Below are 17,309 nucleotides of genomic sequence, written 5' to 3' on the forward strand. Positions count from 1 at the left end.
CCATCTCGTGACTCATAAAGGGCTTTGGGCCTTTTGCTGCCGCGCAGCCAGAAGACAGCGTGTAGCCACAAATGCCTACTTCACTTTTTCTCCTGGTTTTATGACAGAGTGCAGAGTTCCAGTTTTGTGTCTTTCAGTATGATATACCGCTTTAGGATAATTCCCCAAGATCAAGTGAAAAAGTTACGTCGCAAACAAACATAAGCTGCTGCCTCTTTTCACATGTTTCTACTTATCAGTAATTCTGTGCTTATCTTTCCTCTACTTCGGGGGATACGTTTTTTAAAGAAAAAGGAAATAATAACTACAATGGCTATGAAGTAGCCAGAGTTTTAAAGAGCTGAGAGTTGAGTATCAATTGGGTGTCTAAAATACTCTGAAAATTACTCTGTTTTAATTCTTGATAAGCGAGGCTGCAAATGGCTTCCTCAAATCAACAGGTTTGTTAGAGACCCAACAGTGTTCGAGGGACCTGCTGGCCAGAGGGCTGCCGACGGGAACGGGGAGCGGTCCAGCCGGGTGGGGGACCTCAGTGCAGGAAAGAACAGAATTCAGGCCCCGAAAAGCCCAGAAGAGGCACGAGGCTCCCCGTGAGGCACTGGCTGAGCCCTTCGTCCTCCTCCTTCCCCAGCACTGCAGCCCCACAGCCGAGCAGGATCGGCACCTCATGGGTGAGATGGGGGTGGCCCCAGGTGTGCGAGGGCGCCCCTGTGGGGAGTCCGAGCCTGATGGGGCACGGGGTGACCCTGCAGTGGGAAGTCTCCCAGGTGGAGACTGGTGGCCTCCAGGGGTATTAACCTACTAATAATCACGGATGATGAGAGGCGGGTTCCTCATTTTGGAGAAGGAGAATGCTTGAGCCAACCCTGCAACACTGGATCGGAACTGGAGGATCCACGTAAGTTCACGGTTTTCAAGAGACACGTGTGTGAGTGCGCACGTACCCTCATGTCCCTCCCCCGCCCCCCATCCACCAAGAGGGCCTGGGAACAGCAATGGCCCAGCAGCACTAAGCATGGTAGTACCCAGACCTCCACTTGTAAGCACCATTCTGCTCTGGAGGGGACCAGGGCTCCGGGGAGAAATGGCGGACTCCAGGGTTGGGGTGAGACAAAGTACAAGATGAGCCTGCAACATCCTACCGTGCCCCAAAGCAAGGAGAAGCCCAAGAACAATGTGGACAGGAGAGGGAAGCCAGCTTGAGGAGGCGCACGCTGGCCTAACGAGGGACCATCTGAGCATCAGAAGGAACAGTGACAGCGATGGAGGATAATCCATCCACTCAATAGGAAACCAGGAGTTCCGACTGACACAAAAAGTAAAACTGGAGGATGGACGGCATAGTTATAGAATTTCAAAGTACCTTCCCACAAAGTACTTGCTAATTACAAAGGGGGAACGACTCACTTTAGAACGGAGACGTCTGGCAGACACCACCTTAACCCAGGGATCAAAGTGGACATCATAGGTAACAGGACAGACTAAACTGTGCAACCCTTGAAGGGCCGGAGTTAGGAGGACACGGCAACACTCCCGGGATACACCTGCCAAAGACGTATAACCAGAGTACAGGCATGAGGCAGCATCAAACAAACCCAAAGTGAGGGGCATTCTCCAAAACAACGGGCCTCAGATCTTCCAAAATGTCATGTCACAGAAGTTAAGGAAGGACCAAGGAGCGACTCTAGGCTGAAGGACACTAAGAGATGTGACGACTAAACGTCACAGGTGGTTCTACACTGGATCCGTTAGCTATGAAGGACATTGTGGTCTGAGGGTTAGAAGGTAGTCATGTGTCAGTGTTAATTTCCAGATTTTGATGGCGGTATTACGACAGTATAGCAGAATGTTGGTAGGAAACACACACTCGAGTCAACGGTTTAGCGTGGCGGGTATGTTCTCTGTGCTGTATTTCCAACTTTTCTGCAAGTTAAAAAAAATTTTACAACACAGTAACATTCAGTGTGATAAGTATGAGGTGATCTCAAAAATGATGCTGATGCACAAACTTAGAGAGCACGCGAGGCCCAAGCGTCAGGGTGGGGTGGGGTGGAGTGGTCCATCCTGGGCAGGCTCTGAGGGGGTACAGTGTCGACAGGGGATTTAAACGTGACAATAAAGACCAGCTGGAGGGCGGTCTGCTTTTCGTCACCAGCAGAGGTTGATGGCTCCCTGCTCCAAGTGTGCCCCTGGCACGAGCACTTACTGGGCGTGGGTCTAAGGGCCTCCCCTGCACTGAGCTGTCTGATCCTAACCACAGCCCCTTTTACAGGTCAGAAGACTGAGGCCAGGAGGCCAATCTCAAGACTCAGAGGCCAAGGCTGGCAGGTGGTGAAGCGGGACGCATCCAGGTCTGACTCGGGCCTGGGCTTTCAACAACCCAGTGTATTGTTCAGCTCACCCCTCACAACGGTGGTTCATGCAGCCCTGCTTCACGGGGCTGACTGTCACCCCTTTCTCCCTGTCCCTCTAGAAAACCATCTTCAGAGGACTTTTCTTTCTTGGTACTATCCAAGTCTCACAAGAATGTTCTGCACTATTAACAAAGGATCCTTCAGAACTCCTAGAAATGATGGGAGAGAGGTCAAAGAACCCCGTAAGACTGACCGACATGGCCCGACTCGGAGAATGTCTATGTGCACACTTTACATAGTCTCTGAAATCAATTACGTGGCATTATCTGAAAAGCACAGTCATTCCCAATCTGACTGCAGAGCTTCAGAGCACAGTTAAAGGGTTTTGTATATATTCACCGTGACCCACTGGGAAGCTAAGCTGTCCTGCGCAGAGCAGACAGCGAACCTGCCCACTTCAAAAGAGCTCTGGAACGACAAAAGCACTTTTCAGAAAAGTCCACTCTCGGTCCTGCGCGACCCTGGCCAGCGGTGACTTTGTGACAAGAAGCCCTTCACGCAGATTATCAAACCACCAGGGAGATTCCGAGGGACAGGACAGAAAGACTGTCACGTCAGTACCTGGGTGTCACCGACGTGGTGACCCGCAGCCTCAGGCTGGACAGGATCAGCCCTCCTCGTGGCCAGACGGACGAGGGAGGAGTTAAACTATGAATGAGAATCACAGCGATGCGGTAACGATGAGGGAGGGACGAGGAAGCCATCGACGATGACACAAAAAGGAGCGACGGAAAATGTCGGGGCCACGAGGAGCCTCAGGGGGCCTCACAACCACATGCAGCGTGGATCCGGGACGGGGCCCCGAACAGGGGGAAACGAAGGAAACCTGAATGAAGTATGGACTTCAGTTCATCAGTATTAGTTATTAATCCTAACAGTATCGGTTCAGTATTACATTCGTATAATATATTATTAGTATGATATTAGATCAATACTAGCTTATTAATGATAACAAACGTACCGCACTAATGAACGGTGTGAGTTTTGATAACAGGGGAAACTGGGTGCAGGGTATGAGAATTCTCTGTATCATCTTCACCATTTTTCTGTACATCTAAAAGTTGTCTAAAAAAGTTTATTAAAAAGATATTATGTGTATGTATGTACACACACACACAGAGCAGATTTTTAAAAAACAGCCTTCACCTAGGGAACAGGTCCTGAGCACTGTCCACAGATTCTGTCACCTAGTCCAGCGGTCCCCAACCTTTGTGGCACCAGGGACCGGTTTCGTGGAAGATGCTTTTTCCACGGACGGGGCCGGGGGATGGAGGGAGGGTGATCAGGGGGTCATGCGAGTGATGGGGGCAGCAGAGGAAGCTTCGCTCGCCCACCCTCCCCTCACCTCCCGTTCCTAACAGGCCACAGACCGGTACCGCTTGCGGACCCCTGACCTAGTCCTTCCCTCCGGGGAGGCTGGCCTCCGGCCCCTCAGCGCAGCCCCTGGGCACAGAGAAAGCTCTCCTCGCGATGGGCAGCTACCAGCCTCAAAGTTCCTGCTGGGCAGGTTCTGCATACACGTTGCCCCCAGAGGCCTCCGCTCATCAGAGGCCGTACAGTGAGGTGACATTCCTGGGGACGGTGGCTTTATGGGGATCCACGCTTCCCTGCAGGGCCTCCCAGGACCGTGCTCTGCAGCTCTGAGCAGAGGCACGACGGGGCCTCGGTGCTGGACGGAGCAGACAGCGTAGCACGCTGTACGCTGCACGCACACACCTGTTAAGAGCCGAGTCCTGTTCTCGCATCTACTGTCACTACAGCCGTGAAGCCGCTTCCCTCTCGAGTTTAGTAAGTGGATCTGCAGGTGACAGAGCTTCCCAACACATGCCAATTCTGAAGGCTTTCCGCCTCTTGGCCAGCAGGTAAAGACAGTTACAACAATCAACGTCCCAGAAGAAGAATTATATCTGAATGATCTGGGACACGAAACAGCACTCATTTCATCTCACCTCTCATTTTACGCTTGAAGACCCTGAGCCAGTAGGAAGGTCTCCGTGGCTGTCCCTCGGCACAGCAGTAGGTGCTGGTGGAGCTAGGGTCACCCCGCGGCCTCTCTGAAACCCAAGGCCAAGGCCTCCCTGTGCACAGAACCTACCCTGGATCCTTTGGCCATGGAAGAAATGGATCTCAGCGTGTTCATAAACATACGGATGAGAAACGCTAGCTTTGGAGCACTTGCTCTGTGCCCCGAAGCAGCCTTGTGACAAGGACACGATTTCCCTTCTACTTTGTAAGCCAGAACATGGAGACAAAGAGGTGCAACAACTCAGCCAGCAGTCAGGAGAGCTGGAACTGTCCCCAAAACAAAGGCCTCGGCCAGCGGTCCTCTCAGAAGGGAAGGTTGAGTCAATCAATCTTAGACTTACAGCAGGGAGGAGGTGTCAGGTAAAGGAGGCTGTTTGGGGGTCTGAAGAGACTGGAGCCCCCTCTTCCACCCACTGCCCTGTCCCCAGGGCATCTCCCCCGGGGCCCACTTCCTGGTCCATGGGGTGGGGTACCAATCCGTGCAGCGAGGACTGAAGGAGATACTGCAGAGCGAGGCCGGGGTGCGCCCGAAGAGTTTCCTATTTTCTTGAGAAGTAAATTAAAATTGCATAATGTCCTAGGTCTCAAGAAACACAAGAGCCTTTCAAAGGAGGATCAGACCTTCTCTCCCTACCATCCACAGCAGCTACAGCCTGGGTCTTACGCAAGATGGCCAGAGGCTATATTTAGAAACTGGTTAAAAAAAAAAAAAAAAAAAAAAAAAAGATGGGTTTTCTTGATCTTAGGAAAGGAGGAAAACACAAGCACGTCATGCCTGAATTTCAGGTGTGCCGAAAGTGCCCACGTGCTGTGCGCAGAGCATTCTCCCTGAGAAAGGTGAATGAGTTCAGGAGAGACCCCGGGGGTTAGAGAATTGGCCCGATTAGCTTCTGAAAATCCAGAATGAATGTTTAAGGTCTCCTGCTTTCCCGAATGCCACACTTCTTTATCCTGGAAGACACGTTAATTATATCGCACACAAAAGAAGTTACTGACAGAAATGGCTTCCTGGAGAACAACTTCAAGATGTTTACGTCTTTGGAAGGTGATTTGAATCCCAGGGGACAAGCAGACATGAGAGAAGGCACCTACGGGAAGATGCTATGCCACAGATGTATTGACTCCTATTAGAGACATCTTCTGTGCTCTCAAAACCAGCTTTTTCCTCGAACCAGAATTTTCTCAGCTTTCCTGGCTGCTGTACTCATAGCTTTTTAAATCTAAAAAGGGACGTTAAACTTGGACAATTATTTAGAAGGTAAAAGGGCAGGTGGCTGTCAAAGAGCACCTTCCTTTCCCAGAGTCATTTGCAAAAAGCTTCACGTGGAAAGCACTGTTAATTTCTTTTTTTAAAGCTCCTGCGTGAACGTGCAACGTGGCTGCATCTGCCGCCTCTAGAAATTCATCAGCCTGGAGTCATTGGAGAGGATCTGTCTACTCAACAATCACTGTACAACATAAAGAAGGAATGGATCTTCAGAGGAGGTTCTCGGGTCTGCCGAGCTGTGTGCAGAAATGGTCCAACGCTTCCTGACGTGGCTCTAGCAGTGTCTGAAACAGCCTGAGACCAGGGGCCTCGCAGCGAGGTCGAAGTCACACAGGCTGCACAACTCGCTGCCACCGAGGACACAAGAGGCTCTTTTCGGGTTCCCCCTTCTCAGGACACTAGAACCGTTCCACACAATCACCTATATTTAGTAGGTTTTAAATGAATTCAACCGTAAGACCTTTGACACTTCGTTTCCGAATCTCCGTCACGTTACTTTACCATGCCATGTTTTGAAGAAGCTGACTTTAAGAAAAACTCATTAAATAAACTGCTAATTCAGTATCTTGAAACTAAAGATTGTCTAGAGACAATTTAGAATTCATTTTACAAAGGACCCTTCAAAACACAACCCCAAGACACACACTAACTCACCGTGAACTTAACTATGAAAAAGAAAGGTTTTTCCCCCAAGCCCAAAATGTGTTTTACCTTTGTATGTTTCAGAAAATGAGAAAAGGCTCTTTATTAAGCACTAAAGGTGCCTCTGTTCCTGTTTTTAAGGTGCCTCCAAAGGCCATTCTGTCTAAAAGATACATACATCTAAAGCATGTCCGTAGATCTCCCTCTGCCATAAGACTTGTATTATACTTTGTTTTGACAGAAAGCTATCGAAGACAGGAGGGTAGAGAAGGAAAGGTAGGGAAGGCATTCCCTCCAGTGGCCTCGCCCCCTGCACGAGAGCAAGACTGATGTCATCGTCTTCTCTGGGAAGAGGCAGACAGCTTTCCATGAATGAAGCTACAAACACAGAGTGTAATTTGGCTAGATACCCAGGCCACTGTCTGTCTAGCCCAAATCTGCTGCACATGGTCTTAATAAAGCCCGGCCCCTTGTGGAGCCACTTCACAGGACAGACCTCTCCTGGCTTAAAATGCTACCCTCCTCCCTCTTACGCCCCTCAAAGAATCTTTATTAAACAAGCTGGGGGGGCTAGAGAGAGAAGCCCACTCTATTTCTTCAGGTCTACAGCCTCCTCCCAGCTTACTACGTTTAATCTGTTCTTATTGTAGAGGTGTCCAGGGTGGCCCCCCGGTGTCCTCTGAGGCAGGGCACGTTCCTTTCAGAACCAGCCTGAAGCGGGTCCGTGATGCGCAGTTTCTGCAGGTACACGGGCGGCAAGCACCAGGCTCCAGAACCCCATCAGGGACCACTCGGGACCTGTCACACGACACACACTGAGCTGGACGTGTGTCTGCGGACAGAAAGGATCAGAGACTTTCACCCTGAGGCAAGTGGAGGGGATTTCTCATATGTGAGGGGCTGGTCCCCGTTCACAGCCAACCACGACAGACTGCTGAATGCCCACTCTGGGCAACGGCACGTCCCTGTGTGCCTCCTGGCTACAGTTTTATCAGCCAGGGACGCAGAAACCAGACGGCTGGTGCCAGGGGCGATGCAGAGGTAAAGTGCACAACACTCCCTCTGAACCAACGGTATCTAAAACATGCACCAGCATCAAGCGACATTCTCCAAGAGACGGGAGGGCCTATAAACATTTCATGCCAGAAGGAAAAGAACTAAGAGAAGGAGAAGCTGGAGATGCTGGGCCAAGAGGCCAAGAAGTGAGGGGCCAGGTCCCGGCAGGGGATGGAAATGAACGCAAGGCCAGGTCCAGGGCGGAGCGCTCAGAGCCTGCCCCCTGGCGGGTTTGCAAAGGAGGGAGGCCCGCGGAGAGGGGAGGCTGGGTGTCTGTGCGTGGCTCCCCAGGCCCCGGCAGAATGAATCCCTGGCACATGACCGGTGATTATATGAAGACCAGAGGGAGGGAACCGGGTGCAGATGTTTGCAAAGTGAGCAAAAGGTGTTTACATTGAAGGTTTTTGTTTTTTCATGCACAGTTCAGACTTGGGCTTAAGGACTCTCGGTTTAAGGAAAAGAGGGTCAGGTACCCCTTGGAGTCCCAGGGTCAACATGCCAAAGATGATAAGAACGCAGTGAGACCCGGCCGGGGGGCGGCGGAAGCTGATGGGCCCCTGCCTTTCTCTGAACCAGGGGTAAAGGCAGTCCTCCCTCCGCTCTGGGGCTCGCCCTAGAAACCTCAAGGCGCAAATGTGTCCTACAAAGAAAGTGTCTCCCTCTTGCTGCCCCCTGAGCCCCTGTGTTGACGGCTCTGATTGTCATCTTAGATCTGAAGAAGTAAGATTACCATGAAAAGATAGGGCGAGGGTCGCCACAGAAGGCACCACAGGAATTAGAGGGAGGGGTCAACAGGTGCTGGACGCACGGGAGGACACTCGGCAGGCCAGCGCCTTCACACTGGAACCAAGTCCACGGTCACGGGTAACCTTGCTACTTGGGGCAGGAGCCTGCTCTGGGTTTGGTTGTTTGCAGTCCCACCTCTTAGATTCTTTGGTGCCTGAAGTCTTTGCTCAGAGGATCCAAATCTCACATCCATCCTCAAACCACATGGCTACAGAGCAGTAGCTTATCTTATGGAAAAACCAAGGGGAGATGGAACACATTTTCCACATTTCTTCTGCTACGAGAGGAAGGCAAAATATTTGCCAGCAACCGTAAGCAGGGACATCACACGTAATGCAGAAAAGAAAAATCCAGAGACCCATCCTGGTGCGGCGAGGCCGCTGAACACGGAGCCTCTTCCATCCTGCTTCTAAGATCAAGAATGCAACGAGGCTGGGTGTCACTATAACTTTACATACAGAGACTTTAAAGGAGGTAACTTTTTTTTTTTTTTTTTTTTTTTTTTTGGTGGTACACGGGCCTCTCACTGCTGTGGCCTCTCCCGTTGCGGAGCAAAGGCTACGGACGCACAGGCTCAGCGGCCATGGCTTACGGGCCCAGCCGCTCCGCGGCATGTGGGATCTTCCTGGACCGGGGCACAAGCCCGTGTCCCCTGCATCAGCAGGCGGACTCTCAACCACTGCGCCACCAGGGAAGCCCAAAAGGAGGTAACTTTTTAAAGCCACTTTCCCTGAACAGGACTGAAGTGCAGTTTGCTTTCTTATCTCATGACTCTATCTCACATCAGTTTCCTGACAAACCCAGGGTATAACTGAACCCTCTGTCATGTAAAATCCATGGACACACCCACTCCTGCTTATTTTGGCGTTATAGATTTTGAGACAAAATCATTAGATGTAATATTGATACTCTCCCTTTTATAATTGAAGGCTCTCTCTATTTCTAATGATGTTTTTATGCTTTCAAGTCTATTTGCTTAATACCAATATTCCTATACCAGTTTTCATTTGCTTAATATTTGCCTGGTAGATCTTTTTCTAACACTTTACATACTTTCAAAATTCCTGGGTATTTATGTTTTAGGTTTGCCCTTTGAAAACAATACACAGTATGATTTTTAAAAAAACTATTCAGAGAATCTTTCTTTTAACAAGTATAATCTATTTTGCATTTACTGTAATTACTGCTATTTGGGGACAAATTGCTACATCTTATTTTGTGATTTCCGACATGATTTTTGTTGTTCTCCTTTCTTTTGCTTCCACTAGACCCATTTTCCTGAGTTTTTACTTATCTGGTTTTCTGTATTTCTTTTCTCTTTATACTTATGGGAAGCGGTGTTTTCTATCCCTGCATTTAGTAGTCATTCAAAAACGCTCACACGCACCCCTGTCTTTACAAATCTAAGATAAGCAACACCTCCTGCCAACCTCGTCAGGACACCTCTCCACCTTCTGTGTTCAAGCGCTCCGGAGCTTTACTCTGTCTTGTTTTTAACTACCACCCAATTCTACCGTCTTGTGTCTAAATGGTCAATCCTTTGATTTACAAACATATTTACCAGTTTCTGTGCTCATTATTGACCTCAAGCCTTTCTTCTCATATTTCCTTTTTATTCATTAAATTAACTCATTCAACAAATACTGCTGGACGCTTAGCTGCACCACGCCAGCCTTGTTCTAGGCGCTAGCGACAGAGAAGTGAACAACACAAAATCCCTGCACTCGTGGAGTTTAAATTACGGTGGGTGCTTCCAAGACTAAACTACACACTTCAGTTCTCCTGTAAGTAAGTGAATGGTAAACTCTCTTGGTCTTGGTCTATATTTTATTCTCACTGTTGAATGATAGCTCCACTGGGTGTGGAATTCCGGGTTCAGAGTTCCTTTCCCTTAGGACTCCATCCCACTGTCTTCCAGAATCTGCAGTTACTGGTGAGAAGTCAGCTAAGAGTCATTCTCACGGTTGTGATTTTGTTATTTCTCTCTTGGTGAGACTCTGCCTTTGGTGTTCCTCTGTTTTACCATAATGTGTCTCAGTGTGGATTCATCCTACAATTTCTTTTTAAACAACCTTTACCCTAGCTCCTATAGCTTCCACATATATATCATTGCATGGTAATCTCTCCCTCCTTCACTCCTCTTTCTTTCAAAACACAAAACAAAATGAAAGGCACATTTACCAATGTGGGAAAGACCTGGGCGAGATGCCATACATGACACTATCACACACACCTTACTTCCTCTCCAGCAGCCCTCACTGTGCCTACTTTTCAGGTAAAAAAGTTAACCTCAGAAAGGTTAAGAGACTTTTCCAAAGCCACACAGCTGGCGAGCATTACAGCCAACATTCCAACTCCACAAATCTCATGCTCTTAACATACCACACCCCTGCCTCCTGTTTCTGAAGCACATGACTTTAAAAGAAATAGAAAAGGGAAAAGAAATGCTGGCCCATCATTCCAGAAATTCAAGGACTGTCATTCCCTGATTATGAACTGGAATTTTACAAACTGGTCAACAGACACTTGTACAATAGATATGGCAAAAATATCCAAGACATTTTTCTGTTTCAAGAACTTCACATTTACAAAAGGGTCAACTGTCTAAATCATCTTTCTGCCAGGCAATGCCAGCTTCATCCGAAATCTGAGCATTATCTCTGAATCACCTTCAAACATACGTCATTAAAGCTAAGTCAACAGAGATGGGGTTAAAGCTGTAATGCAAAACCAACCACATAGGTATTTATGGAAGAAAATATAGTAAAAGCCATTGTTTTACCTGTGCCACTTCTTCAAAATCTTCGTGACGTTTCTGCAAAGCTCTGGCCCGATGGAGAGATTTCCCCACACCTGTATGTTTGCTCAGAAATGCTTCTCCATGGTTCTCAATCCAGTCCAGCACCTACAATGAAATACACATATATATGCCATAAAAACCACGCCTGCCTCCCTCAGTTTTAGGGCTGTCCATTAACGATACAGTCTCTTATCTAAATCTACAAGAAACAAGAAACAAAGGAGAAAAAAAATTGGGAGCAACCGGACAGTAATCTAACACGTTGAGAATTACATCTTCTGTCCGCTTTCCCACCACGATTTTAATCAGCTCTTACTTTAATAGTGCAAGTCTGTCTATGTATAAATATTACATGCAATAATGATTAAATTAAATCTCACCTCAGTTTATGCATGATTGAGCCAACAAATCTACCTGGGTTTTGTGTGAGACAGTGGTAGTCAAGTCACAGAGCAGCAATTTAACTTAACATTTTTATAAGGCTCAAAGCTTCACAACTCAGACAATTGATGTTTAACTACAGAGTTCATGTTTTTCCGTCTCTTCTAAAAGACTTGAAACATGTAAGTAAAACCCAAGAAAACAAAACAGTTAAATGCCTCTGTCCTGGTCTTCGAGGATAATTTATTCTATAAACTAAGCTGTTGTGAAAGCTAAACATTCCATGAACTTAAATACATAAGAGTTCTTGCTAGTTGAAATCCACCACACTAAAGAAAAAGAGTAAAAGTAAAGCAGGGCAACCCAATGTTTTTAAGTCACAGCTGGGGCTGAGTAGTTCACTGGCTACTGTACTTGAGAAGCTGCAAAACGCCAACATCATCAAACAACATATTTAAGACTACATCAAATACACATTCGTCTCTTTCTGATGGAGAGGGGATAACCAGCCAAAAACTAAGTCAGTGAAGTCTTTAGCCAGAAACTTTCCTTAAAAGATATTTGAATATCTGAAGACATTTGTTCATGTGCTGCAAAGTACTGAAGGCCACCTCTGATTCTGCAATTAGTAGCCATGGTAACTAAGGATGCAGATCATGGATAGGTGGGCACTAAATTTATCTGGTGATTGTTTCACAATGTATGCAAATGCCAAGTCACTACAGAGTACACTTGACACTAACCTAACACTGCATGTCAACTATATTTCAGTTAAAGTAAATAAATAAAAGGGGCGTTAATTCAAGGTTCATTGCTACAAAAGTGATCCCTTGCCCTTTGTTACCTCCACCACTGAGAGATCAGTTGTGCTGACAGACATCTAGATAAAAAGAGGCAGCTGCTAAAGGCCTGTCCAGGGACAAGCGGACTTGTCCTCTTCTGCTCCACACCAGTGACCTTCTGGTCTGACTGATGGTCTTTTCTGCATAGGGCTTAGCAAAGTCAGTAGTGCGTGTAAATAAAATGGCTCATGAACCTGAATAAATCCCTGGTGGTCCTCTGTAAAGAGCCCTGTAGAATGAGCAGGTGTGTGTGTGTGTGTGTGTGTGTGTGTGTGTGTGTGTGTGTGTGTGCGCGTGCACGCGTGCATGCGTGTGTGTGTGTGTGTGTGTGTACACGCACACATGCACATGTGGGAGGACAGGGTGGGGTACAGAGGTCAAGCCTCGCAGCACAGCGGCTGCTCAGGCTACAGATACACGCTTACCTTATTACCATAGTTCATTTCTGAACCTCTCTGTCAGCATCACGCTCTGCCAGTCACCCGGGGTCACACTATCAAAGTGATTCCTACTGGATCCATTTGTCTTCTGTCTGTCCACCTCCCAGCCCTTCTGAAAGCTCCCTCTTTACCTTTCATTTTAGCCCCCTGCCCCACAGACACGGGGTAGCCCTTCTGAGCCACAGCTTCCCACCTGCTCAGTGGGGATAATAATGGGGGCCTGTGAGTTGTCAAGCACCTTAATATCCTGGCGTGGCAGGTATACAGCACACAAGCCAGTCCCACCCACAAACTGTCACCAGAGACAGCTTCCATCTAATGTCAAGCTCTTTGGTAGCACAGGCTATGAATATTCCATTGCTTTTTAACCAGTGCACTTAGTACATTATTTTTCTTTCTTCAGATTAAAAAGAGAGAAACCTTCAGTATCACCATTAGTAGGTAATACCACATGCACCACCTGATATCAAGCTTCTGTTTATATGACAGTCTCTTAGTACATATTACAGAACACAGGTCCTGTCTCACTCGTAAAGAAATACCCGATGATAATTTCAAGATGTCTCAACTTCAAAGAATGGATACAGTTAATGGAATGTGCCTTTCAGTATGAGGCCAGCACCAGGCAGAAGACCAGGATCAACTATATTAAGCTTGAAAAGAGTTGAGAGATACGCAAGTACACACCTATGCCACTGTCCACTTGCCTATCAGATCTGCATGAAAAACCAGGAGACTCTTTTTTTAAACTACAGCTATAGTATCTGCTGTATACTCCCCAACATAGTGTAAAAAGAAAAATCGAGGTTTGGTAAACAGCAAACCTGATGAGTACTGATGACTCAATACAGACTTGAAGTAAGGGCACAATTTCAAAAAGTAAAAGACAAACACTATTTGGTAGAAAGAGCTGGAGGGAGCAAAATACAGTCTTTTTTAAAAAATAAGAATTTGTTTTTTCAGGCCCAAGAAAAGTTGCTTCAGAAAGCATAAATTGGAAATAAAAGCTAGTATGAACCAACCACTCAGGGTTACAAATGGGTTACAATTTTTCTTTTATTAGTGGTTCCTTTTCACAGAATTGTAAATACCAAGTGCAATCATATTTCCAACAAACATGAAAGTAATTCAAAGAAGACTGTACAAATTCCAAGCACTTTTTTAAAAACAGTCGCAGACAATTGTGAAATCTAGCTCATACTCAAAACCAAACTGCCCCACGAGGCTTTTGCTTCTCATTAAGTCTGAGAATGTTTCCCAGATCGCCAAGGAATCCTGAATGAATGTACCTGCCCAAGGAGCATTTGCAAGACAAGCTTGTGGAACCTTTCGATTTAAAACATAAAAATATTTGCAAGTCAGGGGCTCCATCAAGCTAGTCCAGCCGGCCCCCTTCCTGACTCAGCCGTGGTGGCAGCTGCCCTCCTCCCTGCCTTGTGACCTTCACCTGAACAACAACTTGCTCTCTGCAGCCGGCTGCAGGAAAAAGGGCAAAAGCCAGTCCTTCCCACGGGCTCCTGGTTCACAGGCAAAAGAGCAAGGCTGGGAGGCCGACAGCGCCCCCTCCTTGTTCGGGGAATGTGGGGCAGGCTCATTCCTCTGTACAGTGTCCTCTAACAGGCACCATGATAGCCTCAAGGTCAAGGTCGCTCCAAAGTGAGCCACCAAGACTTTAAACACAGATAACTCTTCTCAGCAACTAAGTCAAAATGTCAGCTGTGCAGAAAATCTCAGATTGCTTAGCTCCCTGTTTGTAATGTAATTTTAAGATTGAACGTGGGCTTCCCTGGTGGCGCAGTGATTGAGAGTCCGCCTGCCGATGCAGGGGACACGGGCTCGTGCCCCGGTCCGGGAGGATCCCACATGCCGCGGAGTGGCTGGGCCCCTGAGCCATGGCCACTGAGACTGCGCGTCCGGAGCCTGTGCTCCGCAGCGGGAGAGGCCACAACAGTGAGAGGCCCGCGTACCGCAAAAAAAAAAAAAAAAAAAACATTGAACATGAGGACGGCAGTATGATAATGCTCATCTCTTAATGAATAGTTGCACTGCTGTCTGAGCACCTGCTACTGAAGCCGGCCCTGACGTACACTACACCATCAGTCCTCATGGAGAGCTGGATGGGGGCACATCGTGACTCTGTGTCATACGTGAAGACGCAGGACCAACGGCTACCAAGTGGAAAGGCCAGGTCTGTGGACCTGGACCCAGGAAGCAGGGTCCATTCTCTTAACCTCTAGTCTCCACTGCCTCTTCAACTCAGCACAGCTGGCACACAGGCGGCAAACTGAGGAAAGAAAGAACTGCTTTGCTTCAGAACAGTTCAGGCTATTGGGTAAATGACCTCTGATGAAGTGACACTATTATAATAGCAAAACGGAGGGAGGTGAACCAGCAAACAACACCACGCCTGGATCACACGCCTCGGGAACTGGCCACTGTTGCCTTTTCTACCCTCACTCACGTGGCCGAGTCTGGCCACCCTGTACAATCTCTAAAGTAATTTTCTGCCATAAGCCCCTACTGCCTAATAGTCACTATGCTTTGTGGATTAATATTTCTAAGTAATTACTATTTAAGAACTTACAGCTAAATACTAAACCCTTGTCAGAGAGGAGACATTCTCAGGGCCTATGTGTCAACAACATGCAATACAAAGACCAACGTAATGACATTTTCCCTTGAAAATGCAGAGGTGTTTATTTCAAATACTTAATAGAACAGCCTTCTATCATCACCATGTACCACGGCATTGTCTCTGGCATCATTTATTGAGAGATTATTCTGTGCTGTGCTTGGGAGGGCAATACAGGTCCATAACCCCTTATCCACCAAAAGCTAAAAACAGCTCTGAAATTCCAAATATTTTTTCAAAACCTGGTCAGAAAAAGTCATTGGCGGTAAGACCTGACCTGAGGCTACTAATAGTCTTTATTGATCCCTTTGGTGTGGGTCCTTGAACGTTTGGCTGCAGAAATCTCCATGTGCTTGATGATGGGGGGCTGCCCAGACCTCACCAGAGTGTGTATCACCAGTGTATACACACTGTTCTCTTTCTCAACTCTGAGAGATTCTTAATTCCAAAACATATTTGTCCCAAGGGCTACAAATAAGACAGGAGACTTTTATTATTATCTCTATTAAGCAAGAACTGCATGCTCAGGAAAGTTAAGAGCCCAGGAAAGAACACCTCGTAAAAAAGAGAAACAAACACAGGACTGCAAGACTCCTAACATAGGCTCCTACCCCTCATTATGTTGTGTTACTTTATGAAATGTAAATACTATATGAAAACCTTTCAAGTATTTCTAACATTAGAGTTCCCGCACTAAGATTTACTGTTTGTAAAAACTAGACCAGACCTCTGACATAAAACCACCAGGAGCACATTAAGCTTATCTATTTTTACTGGGAACTTTGGATGCAAACGGTATTCAGGGAAAGCATACAAACATCTGTCAATTTTAGCTACTGTTTTAAAGAGACAAGGCCTAGTGAATCAGTGTTTTCTGTCACAATAATGAGAGTTCCCTCTAAGTCAGGGGTCCTCCACCCTGTTAAGACCCAGGCCGCACAGCAGGAGGTGAGCGACAGGCAAGCGAGCGAAGCTTCATCTGCTGCCCCCATCGCTCGCATCACCGCCTGACCATTCCCACCCACTCCAGCCCGTGGAAAGAGACTGTCTTCCACGAAACCGGTCCCTGGTACTGAAAAGGTTGGGGACCGCTGCTCTAAGTCACATTTTAAGCACACAAAAATGAAACAATTAACTCTGCCGATTCTATATTCAGTTTTAAAAACTACAGTTACATGAAACAAATAAAAAACAATGGTAATTCTAAAATATCCTGAATTTGTTCTTTTTAATATAAAATCAGATTTTCTAGTGGCAAAATATGAATTTCCTCCCATCCCTACCCTAGATTCCCTATAAAACCAAAACTAACCCAGTTCCACTTACTTTAGTTACTTCTTTGTTCAACAGGCTGGCTGTTATTTAAATCATCAGGATACCAATCTAGAAATGGACATACTATGTTTCTAGTTCTGCTTTTAAATAAGTGCTCCTGACAGAAGCATTTAGATAAGAGCTTTCTTTTTTTTTTTTTTTTTTTTTTTGCGGTACGCGGGCCTCTCACTGTTGTGGCCTCTCCTGTCGCGGAGCACAGGCTCCGGACGCGCAGGCTCAGCGGCCATGGCCCACGGGCCCAGCCGCTCCACGGCATGTGGGACCCTCCCGGACCAGGGCACGAACCCGTGTCCCCTGCATCAGCAGGCGGACTCCCAACCACTGCGCCACCAGGGAAGCCCTAGATAAGAGCTTTCTTGATGATCAAATCAATGCTATTTTAGTGATTATAACAAAGAATGACTGAACAACTAACCCACATCATTTGAAATTTGCTAAACTCAAATGGGGGACCAAAAAGGAGGCCTGCTCTTCAATAACATAACTCGTATTAAAGGCCAGTGTTTCAGCCACTGCTGCAAGGAGGACGGACGTCCAGTATTACGCTGTTAATGACGCTTAATCACAAAGTTAAGAATCAGAAGTGAGGGAACACACATACCCCTGCCATCTTAGCCTGCCTGGCACTTTCTTGCCTAACGCTCACAGCGTACTTGACTCCTGAAGCCGGCCTCCCGGTCACGCTCTTC

General features: G+C 47.1%; 1 protein-coding gene across 1 annotated transcript in view; it reads right to left on the bottom strand.

Annotated features, from left to right (window-relative positions):
* TRIO (trio Rho guanine nucleotide exchange factor) overlaps window positions 1–17,309 on the bottom strand; it is a 245,526-nt gene that overhangs the window by 160,133 nt on the left and 68,084 nt on the right. Inside the window, exon 10 of the mRNA XM_007451615.1 lies at window positions 10,973–11,095. Within this exon, the coding sequence (XP_007451677.1) occupies window positions 10,973–11,095 (123 nt within the window). The remainder of the gene's footprint in view (window positions 1–10,972; window positions 11,096–17,309) is intronic.

This window comes from Lipotes vexillifer, unplaced genomic scaffold (assembly GCF_000442215.2).
Source record: "Lipotes vexillifer unplaced genomic scaffold, Lipotes_vexillifer_v1.1 scaffold590, whole genome shotgun sequence".
Classification (NCBI taxonomy): domain Eukaryota; kingdom Metazoa; phylum Chordata; class Mammalia; order Artiodactyla; family Lipotidae; genus Lipotes; species Lipotes vexillifer.